This window comes from Vipera berus (genome assembly GCF_964194415.1).
Source record: "Vipera berus genome assembly, chromosome: 1".
Classification (NCBI taxonomy): Eukaryota; Metazoa; Chordata; class Lepidosauria; order Squamata; family Viperidae; genus Vipera; species Vipera berus.
Genome location: NC_138202.1, coordinates 17,924,431 through 17,945,550, shown reverse-complemented (window position 1 = coordinate 17,945,550; position 21,120 = coordinate 17,924,431). Strand labels below are relative to the sequence as shown.

Here is a 21,120-nt window from a genome sequence, read left to right as displayed (position 1 = left end):
ACTGTTATCAGGAGGAGCAGAGGCCATTGCAGAGGCCACCAGAATGTTTGTATACGTCAGACATCTTAAGTGACCTTGATTAAACAGTGGGGAGGCTGGGGAGGCAAAAAGGCCAGGTTGGTGGGAAGCCTAATTTCAAAGATTAAGAAGTCCACTCCCTTTACAGCAAAGGTTGAGTTTTGGTTTGGAAAAGCCAAAAGTTGTACCGGTCCTCTATATTTATTTTGAGGTCCGACCGGCCTGAAGCATATTCAGCCTTGATGAGAAAGGAGAGTAGAGTGAAGGTGTCTGCAGATAAGAGGGCAGAATCTCTGAAGAAATCAAAGGTCTTCCCTGGATTGCCAACCAGGCCAGATGGTCACTTTTTGCTTTGATGGCTAAATGAGTTAGATGCAGTGGGTCACCTGTGTTGTGGGGCAGCCCCTTGAGGCATACCAGACTGATCCTGTTTCGGGACTTCCCCCCACCCCTCTCAACTTCTGTCAGGGACAGGATTATGTCACTGAGACATGTACTTCCTTCCTGAAATGCCTTGATGTAAAAAAAAAAGCTCCCCCTCCAGTCACTCCCAGAAGAGGCGGGGGACGGGGGAGGAAAGGAATATGATGTTTTTCTGACGCTCTGCCAAGGCAGGAAATGGGATGTTGCCAGAGTCCTCACAGCAGTGAACCACTCTTGCTGACAGTGCACAGGATGTCGCAGGGCGACACTGGGCCGAGGGGATACTTCTTGCCACTACTACTTGTGTGCTGCTGGAAGGTGTCGGCTTCAGGATTTACTGATTATGATGGTAAGAAGTCAAACCTCCCCAACCCCATTTAGCTTGCAAGAACCTGAAGAGAAAGACTTAGGAGCAGGACCAACTGGTCTGAGGAACCAAGAGGTGGTGGTGGTGGTGGTGGGTGGGTGGGTGGGTGGTGGGGGATTTGACTCTGTTTCAGGGTTTTAACATTTTCATTAAGGTCCCCTCCAGAGTTTGGTTAAAGATGCTGCCCATAGCTCTTTAGATGCTCTTTAGACGTCTCAAGTGAAAAATAGATGGCCGGGCTTTTTTTCCCACTCCTTAAGAAATTGCATTGTTTATAGGACTTTTCGAAGTCCAGAATCCTACAGTTCTGTCAGATCTCTCTAGGGTTCCATGAAACGCTCAGACAAATCATATTATCTATCACTTAGAGCTTTACTTCCTCATGAGGGCTAACATATTCTGTGGCCTGAAAGTTTGGAAGCCCTTGATTAAAACCCTACGTGGAGAGCTAAGGTCTTGTAGATCTTGCAAAAGTAGCTACTTGCACCTCAGGAACAATGAACGGGGTAGAGATTTCTTGCCTCTTTGACAGTGAGGCACAGTTCCAGATTTGCAGCCACCAAAGCCCCCCAGGATTGTGACACCATTATTATTTTTTTAATCTCACCCTGAAAATGTATGCTAAGGCACTGTAACTCTCTAAAATGAGAAAGCAAACTGATGTCTTGCTTGCCGTGTTGATGTCATCCCATCATTGGCTATTCCTTCCATATCTCTTGGAGATGGAGAAAAAGTAAAAAGAGTGTCCCTTCGAAAGAAAAGAAATTGTCACAAATATTGCAGCCAAGAGCCACCATAATCCAAAGGAAAGTTTAGGAGAGGAAAATTCTTGCTTTGGTTATTTGCAAGCTCATGTTGATGGCGTGAGCTTCTTCTCTAGCTCTGATATACAAAACGCAGTTGGTTAATAAAATATACACAGCTGCTTGAATAGCCATTTCCTGTTGCTTTCATGAGTCCAATGGGGAAGAACTTGCATAGAGAGATTTAAGACACTGTTAGCTCTATGGAATTCAACATTATTATAAATTATTTCTGCAAATTTCATGAAGCTAGGATGGGAAGCCAAATGCTGTAGAAAAACAAAGAATGATAACCTGCAGTCAAAATTAGCAGGATAGAAATAGACATAAATAAATAGGAAGTCTTTGGAACAAAAAAGAATAGAGATAAGATGGAGAAACAATTCCTAGTTTTGGAAAGGTGATGCGAAAAGAATTAAGATCTTTTAAATTTATCCAAAAAAAACAACTTAGTATGAGCCAGCAATGTGATAGGATTGTTTAACAAATGCACTTGGAATAACGCCACATTTTAAAGACTATTTGGAACGTGACTGGCACCTTAGTCGGGATGGGAAAGAATCCTCATGAAAAAAGTGTTTAAAAAGCTGCATATTTTTAGATCTGAAAAACAAATTAAAGCAATACAATAACAATCTTCAAACATTTGAAAGGCTGCCAAAGAAGCAAATGTCAGCTGAATAGTACGAGAAACACCCTAGTAGTATAAACAGGTGGACAACAGCAATCTGAACACTTCATACTTCATACAGTAGTTAAGCAAAATCTAGAATGCTCTCAGGAATGCTTTAATTGCAAGATCTTTCCAATCAATTCTGTGATTCAAAGGAGAGGAGAGAGACAGTTTGCTGTAGTGGTTAAAGCACGAGATTAGAAACCAGGAAATTAACTCAGTGACTTGCTCTCTGAGCCCTAGGAAGCAGGCACGGGCAAACCAATTCTGAAACTCTTGCCAAGAAAACTGCAGTCCGGGCAGCCTCAGGAATCAAAAATTGAAACAGGTTCACACAGACCCCCCCAAAAAGAGGGTGGGGAAGAAGGGAGGTACTTCCTTTTTTAAATCAGATGGAGTGAAGGCGGGAGGTGGACTGGGGGACTCATAATTAGAATCACTGACTAGATTCCTTCTATTTGTTAGACTATAGTTTCAACGGAACCGATGAGCATCAACCCATGCGACACAGTGGTCTGTGCCCTCGCGGCATCCCAGCGCGGATGGTCACTGAAAACAACAGTACTTTCTTGCGTATCTCGAAAGATTCGCGGGGTTTGCTTGCCGGCACGCTCACCGTTGTCGTCCTCCCATCTTTTTACACCCTTATCTTCCTCATTGGACTCCCTGCCAATGCTCTGGCACTCTGGGTGCTCACCACACGGGTGGAGAAACTGCCCTCCACTATATTCCTGATAAATTTAGCAACTGCTGATCTCTTATTATGCCTGCTGCTTCCTCTGAAGATCTCTTACTACTTCTTGGGCAACCACTGGCCCTTTGGAGAGGCCATGTGCCGCTTTACCACTACAGCTTTCTACGGCAACATGTACTGCTCCATTATGCTGCTTGCCTGCATCAGCATGGACCGCTACCTTGCTGTAGCCCACCCGTTCTTCGCCCGCTCCTTCCGCAGATCTGCCTTCGCCATGGGCACCTGTGCTGTAGTTTGGGTGGTGGCGGTCCTCTTCACCCTGCCTCTGAGTCTCCTCCGCCAGTCCTTCCCACTCTATAGGACCAAGCAGACTCTATGTCACGATGCCCTGCCATGGAAAGATGAAGATGAATATTACTACTATTACTTCATTATCCTCGTTGCCTGTGGCTTCCTGACTCCTCTCCTCATCATGGTGTTCAGCTGTGGGGTTACACTCCGGGTCTTGTTGGGCAGTGGTGAAAAGTACGCTTTGGCTGCCAAGCTGACAGCCATCATGCTTATCTCAGTCGTGACCTTTTATAGTCCGAGCCATATCCTGTTGCTCCTCCACTACTCTTCCCACTCCTGCCTCAAGAGTGATGGGACGGTCTACGTGGCCTACATGGCCAGCCTAGCCTTGAGCACCTGCAATAGTTGCGTCGACCCCTTCATTTACTATTATGTCTCGGAAGAATTCAGGTCAAATGTGAAGAGGAGACTCTTTGGCCACCGGAAGGATTCTGCCGTGTCCGGGAAGACCTTAAAAGAAACGCTGCCCTCAAAAAACTTCCATCACTCCTAGTCTTTGGGGTGAAGGAGAGGCTCTCTTTGCAGTACTGTGAAGGAAAGGAAAACAGAAAAGGGGCTGGCTGGAGTTTTTCATGGTCTTACCAAGATTTCTTTTGAGGAAGCAGCTAATGGTCAATTTGTTCTTGGAGTTCTTAAAACAATACAGCTGGATAAAACCTGCCCAATCTCAGCTCCATTCCAACTTCCAAGAAGCCTAATTATGTTCCTCATTAATTATAAAGTCTTATGTAGCAGATAGTTCTTCCCTTTATTTTGTGGCTTAACTGTATGGATTTGGGAAAGTCCATCTCTAATAAATGGATACAAAGAAAACTTCCAAAATTAAAGTTTCTTGCTGACTTGAGTCTTCATTAATCTCATCCTTTCTGTTTCTGGATCTGCCTCAGATCCCTACTCACAAATTCTTATCTCAGGAAGAAACCAAAAGGAGTCACAACTGTTTTAAAAATCAATTTTTAATAAAATATTTTATCAATATCTAAATCAAACTTCTTCTCCCATCCCACCCAACCCCTGAATGCTTCAATTCACTAAAGGATTGTGCTGAACCATAAAAGTAAACTGTACCCCTGCAATGCCTAAGCAAGTGGGGAGCAGGCAGTTCTATTGAGCACCTGGAATGAACAAACAGGCCTCTGCCTAGATGCACAGTGGGTAAGAACAGATAAGCCCAATGAGCAGAGATAAAAATATGTCAAGACTGGGGTCACCATGTCAACCTGGTTCCATCTGATGAGAATTTGGGGTAAATAAAAATGTTTGTTTTGCAATAAATATTGGGTACAGCATATATTTTTGCCTATGGTTCATCAAAGCTGGCATATCTGCATTGCAGAAGAAACAAGGCTGGTTGTAGTAGTTCTCGAACTTCAATCCCCTTAGAAAATATTCTCTGACCTCCATCCAATTTATAAATAGCTTATTTTGCCGTCACTCATGGATGACGAAAAACAGGAAGGGAAGCTGTAGCCCCAGATGTTTGCAAACTACAAATCCTAGAGTTTGTCAGTTGTAGCCAAGTTGGCTGGAAGTGCAGAGTTTGTAATTAGCAATATCTAGAAGGCTACATGTTTACTGTCCACGGTTTAGACGTTTAGAGGGGGGGGGAAGAAGGTAGAAGTGGACCAGCTCCAGTGCTCTGGAAAATATGAGGTGGACACATGCTTATCTATGCATAACAATGGAGGAAGGATAATCTGGAGGGGGAAGATAAGGTGAGACTGGAAAGCCAACTCCTTACCCCACCAGCACCAACCCTTGAACAGATGAAACTTGTTCTGTCCAAGCCCTTCTTCCACCTTCCGGGCTAAGGATGTGTGTGTGTGTGTGAGAGAGAGAGGGGGGGGGGAATGCAGTAATATGCGGCAACAAACAAATGACCTGGAGCTCTTGTGCTTTGGTTGCAATGGAGTTGCCTGGGTCATGGAAATCAACGGTGTCATCCTTTCTCCACTCACACTAGGGCAGAGTTAGTTGGAAGGCAATTTGTATGATGGACGAGCAACTCGGGAAGAGGGTCTGGATTCCAACTTGCCCTACATAGCTTGTGCAACACAAGTGGAAAAGTGGCAAAGAGGCAGCTGCGAGAGCCACGGGAAAGGCAAGACAAAGTTCCATCTTCCTTTGGCAGCAAGACACAGAACAATAAAACGTCCCGGATCCCTTGTGGAGTTGGTTCTGTTAGACTGAAAGGAAGGAGCTTTCTACAGAGAAATAGGGAACACCAAAGCAGGGAAGAGAAAACATGGTGAGGTGGAGAGGGAGCATGGAATTACCAAGCCTCGCACCCCCCAAGGCCACACCCAGCCTCTCACCCTTCACTTCCTGGGGATCACAGCAGCTCCCTGGTATCTGCTGTGATCTTGTGCCTCTGTGCCGCTTGCCGTTGTCAGTTCAAAAGCGTCTCCTTCGGAAGTGTAGGGGTCTGCCTCGTATTCATAGGAGTAGTAGGAGAAGTCCAATTGAAGGGTGGGACTTTCATCTGTCAGGTACATTAAAACGAGGTTCAAGAAAATGGGGGGACATTAGATTAAGTTTGGGGCTAAAGGTAAAGGTTCCCCCGCACATACGTGCTAGTCGTTTCCAACTCTAGGGGCCGGTGCTCATCTCCGTTTCAAAGCCAAAGAGCCAGCGCTTGTCCGAGGACGTCTCCGTGTTCATGTGGCCGGCATGACTAGACGTCAAAGGCGCACGGAACGCTGTTACCTTCCCACCGTAGTGGTCCCTATTTTTCTACTTGCATTTTTACGTGCTTTCGAACTGCTAGGTTGGCAGAAGCTGGGACGAGTAACAGGCGCTCACTCTGTTACGCGGCACTCGGGATTCGACCCGCCAAACTGCCGACCTTCTGATCGACAAGCTCAGCGTCCCACTGAGCCACCATGGCAGGTTCTAATTCTAGTCAGTCCTCATTTTCTTTGTATCATTAAGAGACACCCCTAAACCGCAGGAAACTAAAGGCAGGGGGACTTTTCTCACTTGCTTATTACTCACAAGACAAACGTTTCTCGATCCCGGAGCCTTTGCTCCTTGACTCTGGAGGCTGACTTTGTCTTGCCTCAGCCCAAGAATAAGGTCAGCTCAGCATCCCTATCCAAACTGGTGTTAAAGTAAGGCCTCCCACCTTGTTCCAACACCACGTATAGGTAGGTAGTCCTCGACTTATGACCACAGCTGACCCCAAAATTTCTGTTGCTAAAGAAGTCATTTGTTTCGGTGAGTTTTGCCTCGTTTTACGACCTTTCTTGAACACCACTGTTAATTGAATCCCCGTAGTTGTTCAGTTGTTAAGTCGCATGGTCATTAAGTGAATCTGGCTCCCCCACTGACGTTTCTTGTCAGAAGGTTTCCCAAAGGGATCACGTGAGCCTGGGACGCTGCAATTGTCATGAATATGAACCAGTTGCCAAGTGCCTGAATTTTAATCGCATGACCGTGGAGATGCTGCAACGGTTGTAAATGTGAAAAATGGTCATAAAACCCTTTTTTTTCAGTGCCATTGTAACTTTGAACGGTCATTAAACAAACTGTTATAAGTCGAGGACTATCTGTAGCGATAGCTTCCAGGTGGGTAAAATCTGTTCTACTTTGCCACCCTACCCCCCCCCAACACTGAGGCAGCCTAGGGACCAATTGTGGAAATGATCAGAGAAGCGTCTATTGTGGGTTTCAGAATAATGTGGACATGGCACCTATTTGCTCCCCAGAATGTTGCTTTTATCATCATTGGTTCCCTAAATACTGGATACAACATCAGGTATAATATTATAAAAAGTATTTGATATATAATCTTGCCAGGACTTGAAAAAGTATCATAGCTTTTATTCCTCCAAAACATTTAACATGAAGGAACCCACAAGTTGGCAGTTTTTGTCAAAATAGAAAGAGAAATCCTGTATCATATAGCATCAATATAGAAATCCTAAATAAAAGGGGTCCGTGGTGCTCTCTGAGCTTGGCGGTATTCTTGCAGATGTTTCATTACCAAACTAGGTAACATGATCAGTGCTGGCCAATAATATTACCTAGTTTGGTAATGAAATATCTGCAAGAAAACAACCAAGCTCAGAGAAGATCAAGGACCTCTCATTTCAATCCCAAGCTACAAATATTCTCTTCTATTGATAAAAGGGTTTTCTTGAGCTTTCCCCCAAGAATCGCTTTCAACAATTTATTTTTGTTCATGATGTTTACTTTTCTTTCAACTTGTGTTACAACAAAATGGAGTCTATAAAGAGAAGACGTATGCAGATCTTTCCCCACTACCCTTGAGCTGCAAAAGACTATATACCTGCTATGCTCACTGCCAAGCCATATGTTGCCAACCTTGTTATCAGAAGTGGCGTCCAGAGTTTTGAAGTATGGGCATGATCTGCCGTTTGGGTAAAGCTATCTGAGCCTCTCTGATTGGCACAAACCATCCACCCAACACCCACTGTGTGACTGGGAGATGTTTTCCGGATGGCTAGAGCCCTCCGTTTAGCTATCTATCAAAATGTGATATCTCCTCCAAACTTTAACATGGAGATGGGGGGGGGGGTTTCCTGCAAAAAGCAGGAGAAACTCCTCCACTACTGGGTAGCAACTCCATCCTAGCGCTCAGCTGTCTGGCAGATGTTTCAGGGAAGTTGGGAGCTGCTCAGTAAAGTAGAAGGACCTAAATCAGGGACAATATAACAGAGCCAGGAGGTTGCCAGAATGTCTGTAGAGATTTTCTGTCATCCAGCTCATGGTTGTCCCAAAGGTGCTTTTTTAAGAGGCAACTGGACTTTCTTGGTTGTTTTTTTAAAAGACATTTCGCTTCTCATAAAGAAGCTTCTTCAGTTCTGACTGGATGGTGGGGAATGGAAGGATTTATACTCCTTGCAGACAGCTGGTCATTTGCGTTCTTTTAGAGAGTCGTTGAGGCCAAGTGGAGGTTTATGTGTGTCCTCAAGGTCACCCGAGTGGTGCAAAGGGGTGTGGAGCTTTCTTGGAATTGCTGAAAAGGCTGCTGTAGACTGCAGCTAGAGGACGTCGTATACCCTTCCTTTCTTTTGAGATAGGGCTCTTCAATTTTGACATACCTGGCCTCTTTGACCCCACTTTCAAACCAGCGGTTCAAAAGGTGGACTTTGCTGTCTTTGAAAGAGTGGGCTGACAAATCTTGTCCTGATGAGTTCTCCTATGTTGTGCCATGCTTTTATGGTTGTTTTGTTTCCCCAATGTAGAGATCTGCAGATGTCTCGCTGGATTTGTGCTGCATGTACTGGAACTAGATGGATCTGATTCCTGCATTAGTGCCATGACTGACAGATATTCCCATCCCCCCCACTATCATATGCTCTAAATCCATCAACAATGTAACACCATTCTGCTTAAGCTTGTAACCTATGCAATACGGTCAGGAGAGGGAAGAGCAATTGTGCCAAAAATATTCATGCCGCTAGAGTTTCCTGCAGATTCAAGGAAGGGCAGACAGACTTTTAATTCACTTTTGAAGTAAGGCCCAGAGAAAGGATACTCTGGAGCAATCCCTCCCCTCTGTGAAGTGCTTGCTAACCACATAAAATCAGGAAAGGATGGGACAATTGCAAAAAAGGTCATAGCTAGAGCTCCATTGCATAAAGAGTAATAATTAGTGCTAATCTTCACCTGACGGTGTCTGCTGTTTCCTGTCAGGAAATGTGAGGCTGTGAAACTGTTTTTCTTTCTCTTCTGGAGGGTTCTTAGCTGCAGAAAAGGAGCAAAATGATGGCTGCAGTGTAGCAATTTCCTCTTGGGGAGCTCCTGCAGGAGGACCATTGTTTCCTCCACATTCTTCCCCAGAGTCTGTAGCCAGGCAAAACTTACCCACCACACATTGTGCCATGAGGACCTGTTCGATCTGGGTGCTGTTTCTGCAGGCAGCCACCTCCATTTGACAGTGGTTCTGATAGATAAGACCATCTGAGCCACACACCAGCTCCCCATCGTAGCCACAGTCACGCGAACACATGCACTGCTCAAAATAGCCATCCTCTAAGCAACCAGAGACGCTGTTGCACGGACCAGTGTGTACAAAACCTGCAGAAATAGCCAGGAATGGTTAGAGGTGCACTGGGGGACTGCAAAACTCTCAGCGGCTTGTATTGTTCCCTGTGTAAAAGGCAGAATAAGTATCAGGAGCTCCCGCAGCAAATTACAGGTAGTCCTCGACTTACGACAATTTGCTTAGTGACTACTCGAACTTACAACGGCACTGAAAAAAATGACTTGTGACATTTTCCCACACTTATGCACCATCCCCGGGGGTCACCTGACTTGCGTTTGGATGCTTGACAAGTGACTCACGTTTAGGAGAGTTGCGGTGTCCTGGGATCATGTGATCCCCTTTTGCGACCTTCTGACAAGCAAAGTCAAAGGAGAAGCCCGATTTACTTAACCGCCGTGTTTCTAATTTAACAACTGCAGCAATTCCCTTAACAAATGTGGCAAGGAAAGTCGTGAAATGAGGCAAAACACACTTCACAAATTTCTCACTTAGCAACATGAATTTTGGGCTCAATTTTGGTCATTGAGGACTACCTGCATTTGCTGCCTTAAAGCTGCTTCACACTCTTGGGGACAGATTCCCAGACTGGTGTGGGATGAAGCCCCCCAAACTCATCTTGTTGTTGTTGGAACGAAGAAAGAAGGACGGCACAGAGAAGGAAAATGAATGACGTGTAGCCATCCTCTTTCTCATTAGCCGCAGGACTCACCAACCCAGTGGCTGGCCATACTCTCCACCTCGTTGCACATGGGACCATCGCAGAGCTCACGGGACAGAGGACTGGATTCGCTGACATTGTAGAAACGGGTGGCTTGAAAAGCTGCGGAGCAGGATGTAGGAAAGGCAGGTTGTCACGGGGAGGCTTGGCTACCTGGGCTCCAGGCGTGGCTATGGAGGCACATACCCACCTGGCTCATAGTAGTCATACACCTTGATGGGCAAGGGAGCCGTCTTCCCCACAATGTATTCACGGAAGGCCATAAACTTGACGCAGGTCATACACTGGCTTGGAATCTGCAGGTGCGATTTAACTCGGTGAGGTCTTGAGTCAAGAGGGTTGGGGAGCTCCCTCCCACCCCCACCCACCCCAACAGCAGCACCATTTAAAGGAAAGCAATAGAAGGGACTATTGAACTCAAGAACATTTCTAATTCAGAAAGGGAGCTGAAGGGTGAATTGTAAGGAGGCACTTTAGATTTTGTGAGCAAACGGGCTCCTTGTTTGGAGTCAGGGATAAGCCATTGTTCAAGTATTTTTCATGAGACGGATAAGGGGTTCTTTAAGTTATCAATAAGCAAAGGGTCGCCAGGGACTAAATCTGGTGTATCCTGGACAGCCAGTTCTACAATTCTAACACTCCTTGGGTCTTCATACACTAAGCTGAAGCCAAGGGAAGGGACAGCAAAAGAACGGATCAAGAATTGTAACATCTCAGCTCTTGACAAAAAAAAGGACTATCGTCCTTTTCATTTTTCCATTTATGGGTAAAGGGAGAGATCTGCAGTTTAATGCTTGCTTCAGATGAGCAGGAAAGAATCAACTACAGGACGTTTTGTGAGGACTGGGATAAATGGAGTCTTACCTCATCGAAATAGAAAAGGACCTTCCTGCCATCCACCTCATATCTCTTCAGACCAATTTGTTTGTTTGTGAGTAGCTGGAAAGAAAGTACAAGACTTGGCTTAACATTTTCATTCAGAATGTTCACTTGAATCTTCCTCATTTCTCTAAAGCACATGAAACATCAGGGTCTCCGCAGGCAGCTCAGGAAAGTCAAAATGGTGGCTACAAGCTTGGTATCAAGCTCTGCTTTGCACCTAAAAAAGCCTTTGAATAGATGATTGTTGCTGCCATTTTCAGGTTTTCTTTTTTATCGCTTCTCTATGGACACCCCAGTTAGACACACTCTTTTCTGGATAGACTTCACATCTTGCTGTCTTCGTGAGGGGTTACATTTCCTCAGGAATAATTTATTGGATACCACAAGGGAGAAAGGAGGAAGTAGGGATCCAGCAAAATGTTGGCAACTTTACCCCTCTGTCTTTGAAATATCCTGTTTTACTCTTTTTCCCCTCTTGTCTCTCTATCTCTCCCATCTCCAAGTTGCCTGTCCAGCAGGCACAGGTATGAAATGTCCCTTAGATGAAAGTTTGAAATTTAGCCAAAGGCTGCACAAAATTCATCTAAAGATCACATACATTCCAAGAATTACAGGTATTTTGCCCCAGCTATATATCCACCTTATTTGACTAAACTATGCAGTAGGATATTGCTTTGAAGAATTCAAAATCAAAACAATCTGAGCAGTAGCCCTAGAAAGTCCAATGTAGGAGATGTATAAACAATTTATACATGGATTTCGTTTGCCAAATATGTTAATTGAGCCCAAGACTTCTACCAAATAGTCATATTTCTGAAAGATAAAAACACTGGGTGCATCCCCACTCATCAGATTGAAACTGGACATAGCAAGCATAGCAAGCAAGCTGGCAAACTAAGAACTGCACATTTTTGAAATTGTTATATATATTTTGAATCAAGTGAAATAAGAACATTTTTATAAAAAAAGGAATGAAAAAACCATGTTGCAAGAAATGAAATAAGAGCCAGTAAGATTAGAGCAAGTGTTTGCATGCACAGGAAGACCAGGTTTCATCCCTCAAGCCACCAAAGTGGTCTATAGCCATCCAGAACATTTTATTCTAATTGTTTTATTGGATAAAAGAGAAGGGAGCAAATCACCCAATGAATTTATCTGAGGCTCCTATCTAGTGATGTTCTTCTGGGCTGTGGATCACATTAGCCTATTATGACATATTGGACGATGGACCCCAGAAGGTAGTGGGTATGACCAGGACAAAACAAAAACAAAATCTGATTTCAACTCATTTATATTTAATTAAAACGTACTCTAACTAGTAGAAAATCATAATCCTCCAATTATGTTTTTCTTTTCCATCCCATTAAAAATTAACAATTTATGAAGCTCTCCAGTATTACGCCACACAACACTGGAACCTCAGATTGGGCCCCTCTTATATAATTCCACTGAAGGGAAAAGATCCTTCTGTCTGACTTTGTCTGCCTTCCCATTTTGTGTTTATCAACATCCTTTCCACCTTTGCTTTTGTTAAAGTGGAACCCAAATCCTTCATACCAGAAGGAATTCAAGTCATCAAATCAAATCTATTCTTTAGCACCATACAGAACTCTAAAAAGGCATGATGGCGTGGGACATCTATAGCCTTTAAAAGACAAAAATGGAGGATTGGTGGAAAGGGCCAAGAGACTCACCTTTTCTAGGCTTTCAATGTCAGCTCGAAAACCTGAGAACAAAGGTACCTCCAGGACTGCCATGTTGGAGGAGCCAGAGTGAAGCCACCTTCTCAGGACAACAAACCAGAAGGAGAGGGAACAGAGAAACAATTAAGAAATAATTAACAAATTAGTCCTTCCAACTATTTGGATGGCAGGGGAGAGGGGTCATGTACAGTATATCTCTGGGGAGATGCTAATCCAGAGGACAAGTGCTGCAACAGCAAAAGTCTGGTAGACGACATTATCTGAGAAGACCAGGAGGAAGCCAACTCGGCCAGCTCTTACCAGGTGGGGAGCAACCATGGGATACTGGCTATATCTCAACGTAGGCCCTATGGCGTGCAAGGTTTTAAAGGTGGCCACCAGTACCTTGAATTGCACTCAGAAACCAGCTGGTAACCAGTGCAACTCACAGAGCAAGGGTGACGGTATGGAACAGACTGCCCATGACTGCTCATGCTGCTGTATTCTGGACCAGCTGCAGCTTCTGGTTTTCAGACACTTCACACAAGGCACATTGCAAAAATCCTTTCATGAAGTGACCAAGGCATGAGTGAATCCCCTGGTCCAGGAAAGAACGTAACTGGTGCACAGGATGCACCTGTATGAGGGCTTCCCCAGACAGAGCTGCCATCTGCTTTTTTTTTCAGGTAGGAGCTATAAGTACAGAAGAATCCCAGAGTGGAGATGAAAGATTTCCAAGGGGCTCAGCCAGAACTGAGGGAGTGGGGCCAAAAGTCTGCTTCCCAAATTTCCTTAAAACTATTACCAGCATTAATGGAAAAAGAGGATGGATGGTCCAGTTCGCAAAAATTTATATTCTTCGAAGGACAAAGGAAGCCAGCAAGCATGAGGTTGATCTCACTGGAGGCGGATCAGTGTACAGGAACTTCCCCACTCTTAGAAGGATGGGAGAGGTGACCTACCTTCCCTGCTCCTTCCTTGGCTGAAGTTTTTCTGGAGTCCCCCTTCAAAGCCACTCAATACAGATAATACATTGAAGCAGGCCAGATCTAGTAACTGTATTGACGACACAGGCTAGGTTTGTGAGTTTACCCTTGAGTTGGTTGAGTTCTGGCCTGAGATAGTGTCCAAACCCAACCCATCGAACGGGTTTATGGTTTCATGTGTTGCGTGCAAACCCAGAAAATGGCTATAATTTACTATCTAAGTAAAGTATCTTCTATGAACACAAGTTGTTCTCTTTAAAGACTGTACTACTGGTAGGAACATATACAAAACAAGATACTGATATCCTGTTTTCTGATCGCCTTGGGTTTTAGCCTCTCAGGTAGCTTGCACCAAAGGCCCAAAGAAATGAGAATGAAAGCAGTAGGTGGTGGTGGTGGTGGTGGCGGCGGAGGCGGCGGCAAGAAAAGCCAGCTGGATTCTTTCTTCTCATTTGACTTCTTTGGTAACAACTGTTCCGTTCCCTTGTGAGGCTGAGTTTTGGGGCCATTAGTGGGGGCCATTGGTATAGGCCAGGGATAGGCAACCTTGGCTCTTTTATGACTCGTGGACTTCAACTCCCGGAATTCCTGAGCCAGCTGTGGAGTCATAAAAGAGCCAAGGTTGCCTACCCCTGGTATAGGACTACTGATTTGCTGAGTCTCACCTCATGCAGACTTCCACCATCACTTTATATTCCTGATGGTCCTGATCGGAGGCAGGATCGTCGTCATCACCCAGAACCCGGTCCCGACGTGGGGCCCCTGAACGGTTTTCCTCTGCAGAGACAAGCTTAGGTAGGCGTGGCGCTCGACGGTGCCTCTTCAGCTTGGGCTCTTGTAGGTTCACCAGAAGCTGGAAAGCTGGCTTAGCCACGGGATCAGGGATGTTGTAGGAGACATCAATCTGGCCAATATAAGAAGAAAGCACTGCGTCTGCATCTTCCCATGAGAAACAGGCAGTCGAAAAGTATAAATATTTTATTATATCATTAAATATTTAGAATGTTGTTTTTTTATAATTTTAAAACTTTTAATCCCAAATTATTCTGATTTTTAATGCCTATTTTTACTGATTATATTGAACCCTTCCCTGAACCCCTCCCCAAGGGAAGATGGGCAGTTAAGAGAAAGAAAGAAAGAAAGAAAGAAAGAAAGAAAGAAAGAAAGAAAGAAAGAAAGAAAGAAAGAAAGAAAGAAAGAAAGAAAGGAAGGAAGGAAGGAAGGAAGGAAGGAAGGAAGGAAGGAAGGAAGGAAGGAAGGGAAGAAAGGAAAAGAAGGAAGGAAGGAAGGAAGGAAGGAAGGAAGGAAGGAAGGAAGGAAGGAAGGAAGGAAGGAAGGAAGAAAGAAAGAAAGAAAGAAAGAAAGAAAGAAAGAAAGAAAGAAAGAAAGGAAGGAAGGAAGGAAGGAAGGAAGGAAGGAAGGAAGGAAGGAAGGAAGAAAGAAAGAAAGAAAGAAAGAAAGAAAGAAAGAAAGAAAGAAAGAAAGAAAGAAAGAAAGAAAAATAGACTGATTGTAGAGGAATGGGACAAGCATCTAAGGTTTCTCACCTGCAGGAGGCAGCAGCCTTCCCCCTTGGCACTTACAAATAACCCTGTGGGAATGGAGGGGATCTGTAGAGAAAATTGGGTTTAATTTGAATGTAAACAAGCATACGTACAGGATTCTGGGAATGAAACAAAAAGGGTAAGGTCCTTTTACCACTGCAGTCTGAAGGAGCTTTTTGTTGGATTTGTTTAACTCAAAGGTCTCTTGGTAGTCCAGGTTGGTAGAGGCCAGTGAAATGGTGAGGTTGACACCCCCAATGTAGGACAGGATAGCATATTCAGCCAGAGCTTGGAGGGCCACACAAGTATCCTGCCGTTCAGAAGAATAGAAGAGAAAAAAAAAAGCTGAGAAGCTATCCCAAATCAGAGTCACATGCAGCTGCTTTGCACTTTCCTCTCTCTACCACTCCAACTTCCTGTCTGCTGCACATGGGCAGGTATCTATTTGGGCTACAGTCCTCAGAGAGGGATTTTCAATCTTGGCAAATTTAAGATGTGTGGACTCCAAGTCCCAGAATTCCCAAGTCTTGTGGTGTTTATGCATGCCAGGGTAGGCAATATTTTTCAGCTAATGGGCATATGTGGCGCTTTGAAAGCAGGCATTGTTGTTCTGAGGACAGGTGGTTTACTCAGCAAAGAGCTGCTACTGAATACATAACTTATCACAAGTCATTTATCAAAAGACAAACCGGTGGGATTGCTCCATATTATTCTAATGCCCCTACTGCCCTGGCCAATATTCTTGACCATTCCAGCTGATATTTGGTTTTTTTTATTTCTGGGCAAGTAAAAACACTTTCCAAACAAAGCATTGACTACAGATGCCTAGGATATTTATTTTCTATTTTCTGTCAGACATGCTGGACTTAGAAGTGTTCCTGCAAATAAAAACAATGACAAAAACAACACTATACTTTCCATACTATGCTAAAGCCTTTGATTGTGTGGATCATAACAAACTGTGGCAAGTTCTTAAAGAGATGGGTGTACCAGACCATTTTATTTGTCTCTTGAGAAACCTATATGTGGGCTAAGAAGCAACAGTGAGAAGTGGACACGGAACCACTGATTGGTTCAAAATTGGGAAAGGAGTCCGGCAAGGCTGTATACTGTCGCCCTGCCTATTTAACTTATATGCAGAGCACATCATGAGAAAGGCAGGGCTACATGAATCAAAAGTTGGAATTAAGATTGCCGGAAGAAATATCAACAACCTAAGATATGCAGATGATACCACTCTAATGGCAGAAAGTGAAGAAGAACTAAAGAGCCTCTTGTTGCGGGTGAAGAAGGAGAGTGCAAAAGTTGGGTTGAAACTTAACATTAAGAAAACCAAGATCATGGCATCCGGCCCTCTCAATTCCTGGCAAATAGATGGGGAAGAAATGGAGGTAGTGACAGATTTTATTTTCCTGGGCTCCAAGATCACTGCAGATGGGGACTGTAGCCAAGAAATTAAAAGACGCTTGCTCCTCGGGAGGAAAGCCATGGCAAATCTAGACAGTACACTAAAAAGCAGAGACATCACCCTGTCAACAAAAGTGCATATAGTCAAGGCTATGGTCTTCCCAGTTGCAATGTATGGCAGTGAAAGTTGGACCATAAAAAAGGCTGAGCGCCAAAGAATTGAGGCTTTTGAACTATGGTGCTGGAGAAGACTCCTGCGAGTCCCTTGGACTGCAAGGCAATCAAACCGGTCAGTCCTAGAGGAGATCAACCCTGACTGCTCTTTAGAAGGTCAGATCCTGAAACTAAAACTCAAATACTTTGGCCACCTAATGAGAAGGAAGGACTCACTGGAGAAGAGCCTAATGCTGGGAAAGATCGAGGGCAATAGAAGAAGGGGACGACAGAGAATGAGGTGGCTGGATGGAGTCACTGAAGCAATAGGCGTGAGCTTAAATGGACTCCAGAAGATGGTAGAGGACAGGAAGGCCTGGAGGAATGTTGTCCATAGGGTCGCGATGGGTCGGACATGACTTTGCAGCTAACAACAACAACAACAACAAATACTTTCCATCAAGACAGTTTTATAATTATGTAAAAAAATTAATTCATGTTGAAATAAATTTGTTTTTGGTAGATGCCAAAGATGAAGACTGTGCACATACATGGGTTAATACCATGGCTCTAGACCAATATTGGTTAGTCCTTAAGTATCACAAAACTCTTCATTATATAAGCTACAAAAGATATAATACAGTGAAGCTCCTCTATGGAAAGCTGGTTGCATCTATAAAAGAGATAATACCTTATAGTCCTTCTCAAACATGAAAAACAGAGCAAGAAGCTGTAGATAAACTGCTGCTCATCAGATACAATGTAAAATTTATGCTTGATCTTTTGGTAGATACAGCAAAAAGGGAATTTTAACTAAACCAATAACACACTTGCCTGAGTCTAAACCCACAACTCAGTGTTGTTCATATAGATCAGGGGTGTCAAACTGCCGGCCTGCAGGCCAGATGCGTCACGAGGAAACCGTGCCCATCCCATTGCCAGCAATGGGGGAAAAGCTCCAATACGTTGCGCGACGTCATGAGTTTGTCATGTCTGATCTATATCAGGGGTCTTCAGACTTGGCCCTTTTATGACTTGTGGACTTGCTGGCTGAGGAATTTTGAAAGTTTAAGTCCGCAAGTCATAAAAGGGCCAAGTCTGAAGACCCCTGATATAGATCAAGAGTGGAGACTTAGTATTTTTAAAAGAGAGGGTTAATGTAATCAGGACTCGGAGAATTTTGAGATTCAGATAAAATGAATAAGCATTCTGGGCTGCCAGCAATATCTCTGGAGGGATGATGGGAGACAGTACATTTTATAATCCCTTTGTAAAGAAAACGCAAATAACATAAAATGCCAAGGAGTCTTCTCTGGTCTCTGAGGAAATGAAAAATCAGGTAGGTAATGGACCCTGGAATGTTTCACTTCTTCTTGGCTCACTAAAGCATTTTCTGGTTAGAGGCAGAACTACCTGCCCTGGTAAAGACTCACCTGGGTAGACGAGAAACCACCCAGTGCGTTCCGCTGCTGAGACAACCACTTGACCACAGGCAGTGCAGACGCAACGTCCCCCAGCACAGTGTACGTCAGCAGGGCATAGGCTGTCATTTCAACTTCAGCCGATATGACTGAAAGAGAGAGGAGGGGGGGCAGAATGGGGCATTTCACAGGAACAGAAAGAGCTGTTGGCATTCCTTACTTCTGCCAGGCAAAATAGCTCTCCTTTCAGGTCAGCCACCATCTCCTCTCAAAGTTCCCATAGGGGTTTTCAATCCAGCAGCACGGGAGTAATATAGGTGAGCTCCCTCTTCTCAAAGAATAAGTCAGTCACTGTCTTTGAGTTCAGTTATGGTAGGGGGAAAAAAATCCCTTCCTCTGGATTTCTGTATTCTTATTAGGTAAAGGTAAAGTTCCCCCGCACATGCGTGCTAGTCGTTTCCGACTCTAGGGGCCGGTGCTCATCTCCGTTTCAAAGCCGAAGAGCCAGCGCTTGTCCGAGGACGTCTCTGTGGTCATGTGGCCGGCATGACTAGACGCCAAAGGCGCACGGAACACTGTTACCTTCCCACCGTAGTGGTCCCTATTTTTCTACTTGCATTTTTTATGTGCTTTCGAACTGCTAGGTTGGCAGAAGCTGGGACGAGTAACAGGTGCCCACTCTTCTACGTGGCACTCGGGATTCAACCCGCCAGACTGCCGACCATCTGATCGACAAGCTCAGCGTCCTAACCCACTGAGCCACCGCGTCCCTGAAGTATTCTTATTATGTGATAGCAGTTTGTGACTTTCCCAGGGGACTTCTGAGAAGCCAAGTCAGTGGGGGAAGCCAGATTTCATTTAATGACCCTGTGATTTGCTTAACAACAACAGCAAAAAGATTGCAGAATTGGGCGCGATTCATTTAACAATTGCACCATTTAATGACAGAAGTTCCAGACCTAATGGTGGTCATCAGTTGAGGACTACTTGTAACTACCCACCTTCACTGATCAATTCTCTGCAAAGCTGAGATGGATCCTTATGACTTTCCATAGTACACCTAGTGCAAGGTTAGGCAACCTTGGCTCTTTTATGACACGTGGACTTCAACTCCCAGAATTCCTGAGCTAGCTATGCTGGCTCAGGAATTCTGGGAGTTGAAGTCCACGAGTCATAAAAGAGCCAAGGTTGCCTACCCCTGCCCTAGATGAACTGCTGTTTTCCCCTCTCACTCCTGGCTGCAGTTCCAAAGCTAAGGTAACCCCGGGCTAAGATCGGCAGCCAATCAATTTTACATTAAAATAAAATAATAATAATAAAATAATAAATTACCCGACTGGGAGAGGCCATCACTGAACCCCATGAATGTATCTTCACCAGTAGCAAGAGTTCCCATTATATTCCAGTGCGTGAAACCATCTGAAAGAGAAAAGGAGATACGTGGCAGCAGACTCCACAGCCAAACACTTAAGAAGCCTAGTGGATATCTAGAAGGAGTCAGATGTTGGGAGAGGGAGAGGGAGGGAAGGGAAGGAGAAGTGGAAGAGAGTGAGAAGAAAAGAGGAGGAAGGGGACGAGAGAGAGGGAGCAGGAGACAGAGAGAAAGAGGAAGAGAACATAAGATCAGTAAAACATGCAAAGCATTGTTTTCTAACCATTTTACCAACAGTGGCCATAGGAAGCATTTACATTTTCTTCTATGTAAAGAAGAACTATGTTGAGTCTCATTTGACTGTATGCATATGTATGTGCCTGCTTGCTCACCCTTCGTGTTGCGTGTGTGAGCACTCGCACCAGGAAATACAGGGTGGGCACTATACTCAACCCAGGGTTGCATAACCTGGACAGAATAAGGAGAGGAGTTCAGAACTGGGCAGTCACTACTATTTCAACCTGCTAGCCAACTGCTTCTCCAGCTGGCTCAGGAATTCTGGGAGTTGAAGTCCACAAGTCATAAAAGAGCCGAGGTTGCCTACCCCTGCACTAGGGGAATTTTCCAAGGTTTGTTTGTTTTCCCCCCACAGCACCTGGCTGTATCCAGTTCACTTTTTTATCTTTCTTATGCTCCCTTCTCTCTCCACACCCGTTTATCCCCCCAATGAGTTCTGCTTTTGGAGAGTTATCACACTGACGGACAGACAGGATCCCACTGGTTTTAAATCATCTCTTTCCCCCAAGCTAGGAATTCCCACTGATGGGAAAGCATCTCATTTGCTTCCTTCAGCTCCTTTTAACTCCTAGTAACAGATTTTCTCTTATGAGTTTCTTTCTGCTTGAGCTGAAAGGTAAGCTGGATAGTTAACAGGCCCAGTTGCCTAATGATGCCAATGCTACAGAATCACAGGGCTCTGGGACATCGGCCAAGCGCCAAGTGGAAGTACCCTAAGACAGAGGTTGCAGCTGTGGCATCTTTACCTTGCGTAATGGCTATGCCATTCATCTTCCGAAGAGCTGCTGATGCTGAAGGGCTGCGCAGAAGTGTGAGTGCATAGGTAGTCAAGACAATGGTGTAAGGGTCTTCCACCGAGTACGTGTTGGATTCTAAGAAGTGCTGTGCTTTGGTAACAGCTCCTTTTTCTTCCTAAGCCAGAAGACAGGAAGAAGGAGAGTCATGGCTGCAGGTTCAACTTGCTACAACAGCCACATCAATCGAAGCCTTGACGGATCAGTAGGAAATGTCTGTCCTCCTCTCTCAGACACGATGGAATTGCTATGTCAGTCAGAAAGCAGGCAGCCCTAACCCATCCCCCGACAACTCAAGCGGGAGATTCAAAAGCCTGCGTAGAGGTATGAAAGAAGGGTATTCCTTACACAAAAAGAGCCAGAAACAGTCAATCCTGAAAATGTATTAATTAAGCTTAATTATTTATAGTATAGGGCAGGGTTGCCTACCCCTGGTATAGGGCGTACCTTGCTCAATAGTAGTAACTGTGAGAGGGATCTCGGAGTCCTAGTGGACAATCACTTAATTATGAGCCAGCACTG

At 44.6% G+C, this 21,120-nt stretch overlaps 2 protein-coding genes across 2 annotated transcripts in view; one reads left to right on the top strand and one right to left on the bottom strand.

The window, feature by feature from the left end:
* The first annotated feature begins 240 nt into the window (after positions 1 to 240).
* F2RL3 (F2R like thrombin or trypsin receptor 3) lies at positions 241 to 4,155 on the top strand. The gene is given in 3 exon segments (XM_081325800.1): positions 241 to 661; positions 663 to 790; positions 2,750 to 4,155. Coding segments are annotated over 3 exon segments (1,221 nt in total). The 5' UTR covers positions 241 to 641; the 3' UTR covers positions 3,823 to 4,155.
* A 201-nt stretch (positions 4,156 to 4,356) lies between these two features.
* The window catches only part of CPAMD8 (C3 and PZP like alpha-2-macroglobulin domain containing 8), a 66,678-nt gene continuing 49,914 nt past the window's right edge, over positions 4,357 to 21,120 (bottom strand). The window contains exons 30-43 of the mRNA XM_081323195.1: positions 20,551 to 20,716; positions 19,468 to 19,554; positions 18,148 to 18,284; positions 15,309 to 15,464; positions 15,158 to 15,220; positions 14,276 to 14,514; positions 12,637 to 12,724; positions 10,925 to 10,999; positions 10,251 to 10,356; positions 10,052 to 10,162; positions 9,162 to 9,374; positions 8,964 to 9,041; positions 5,645 to 5,811; positions 4,357 to 5,533 (exon numbers count right to left, since the gene is read on the bottom strand). Of these exons, the coding sequence (XP_081179321.1) occupies positions 5,648 to 5,811; positions 8,964 to 9,041; positions 9,162 to 9,374; positions 10,052 to 10,162; positions 10,251 to 10,356; positions 10,925 to 10,999; positions 12,637 to 12,724; positions 14,276 to 14,514; positions 15,158 to 15,220; positions 15,309 to 15,464; positions 18,148 to 18,284; positions 19,468 to 19,554; positions 20,551 to 20,716 (1,683 nt within the window). The 3' untranslated portion in view covers positions 4,357 to 5,533; positions 5,645 to 5,647. The remainder of the gene's footprint in view (positions 5,534 to 5,644; positions 5,812 to 8,963; positions 9,042 to 9,161; positions 9,375 to 10,051; positions 10,163 to 10,250; positions 10,357 to 10,924; positions 11,000 to 12,636; positions 12,725 to 14,275; positions 14,515 to 15,157; positions 15,221 to 15,308; positions 15,465 to 18,147; positions 18,285 to 19,467; positions 19,555 to 20,550; positions 20,717 to 21,120) is intronic.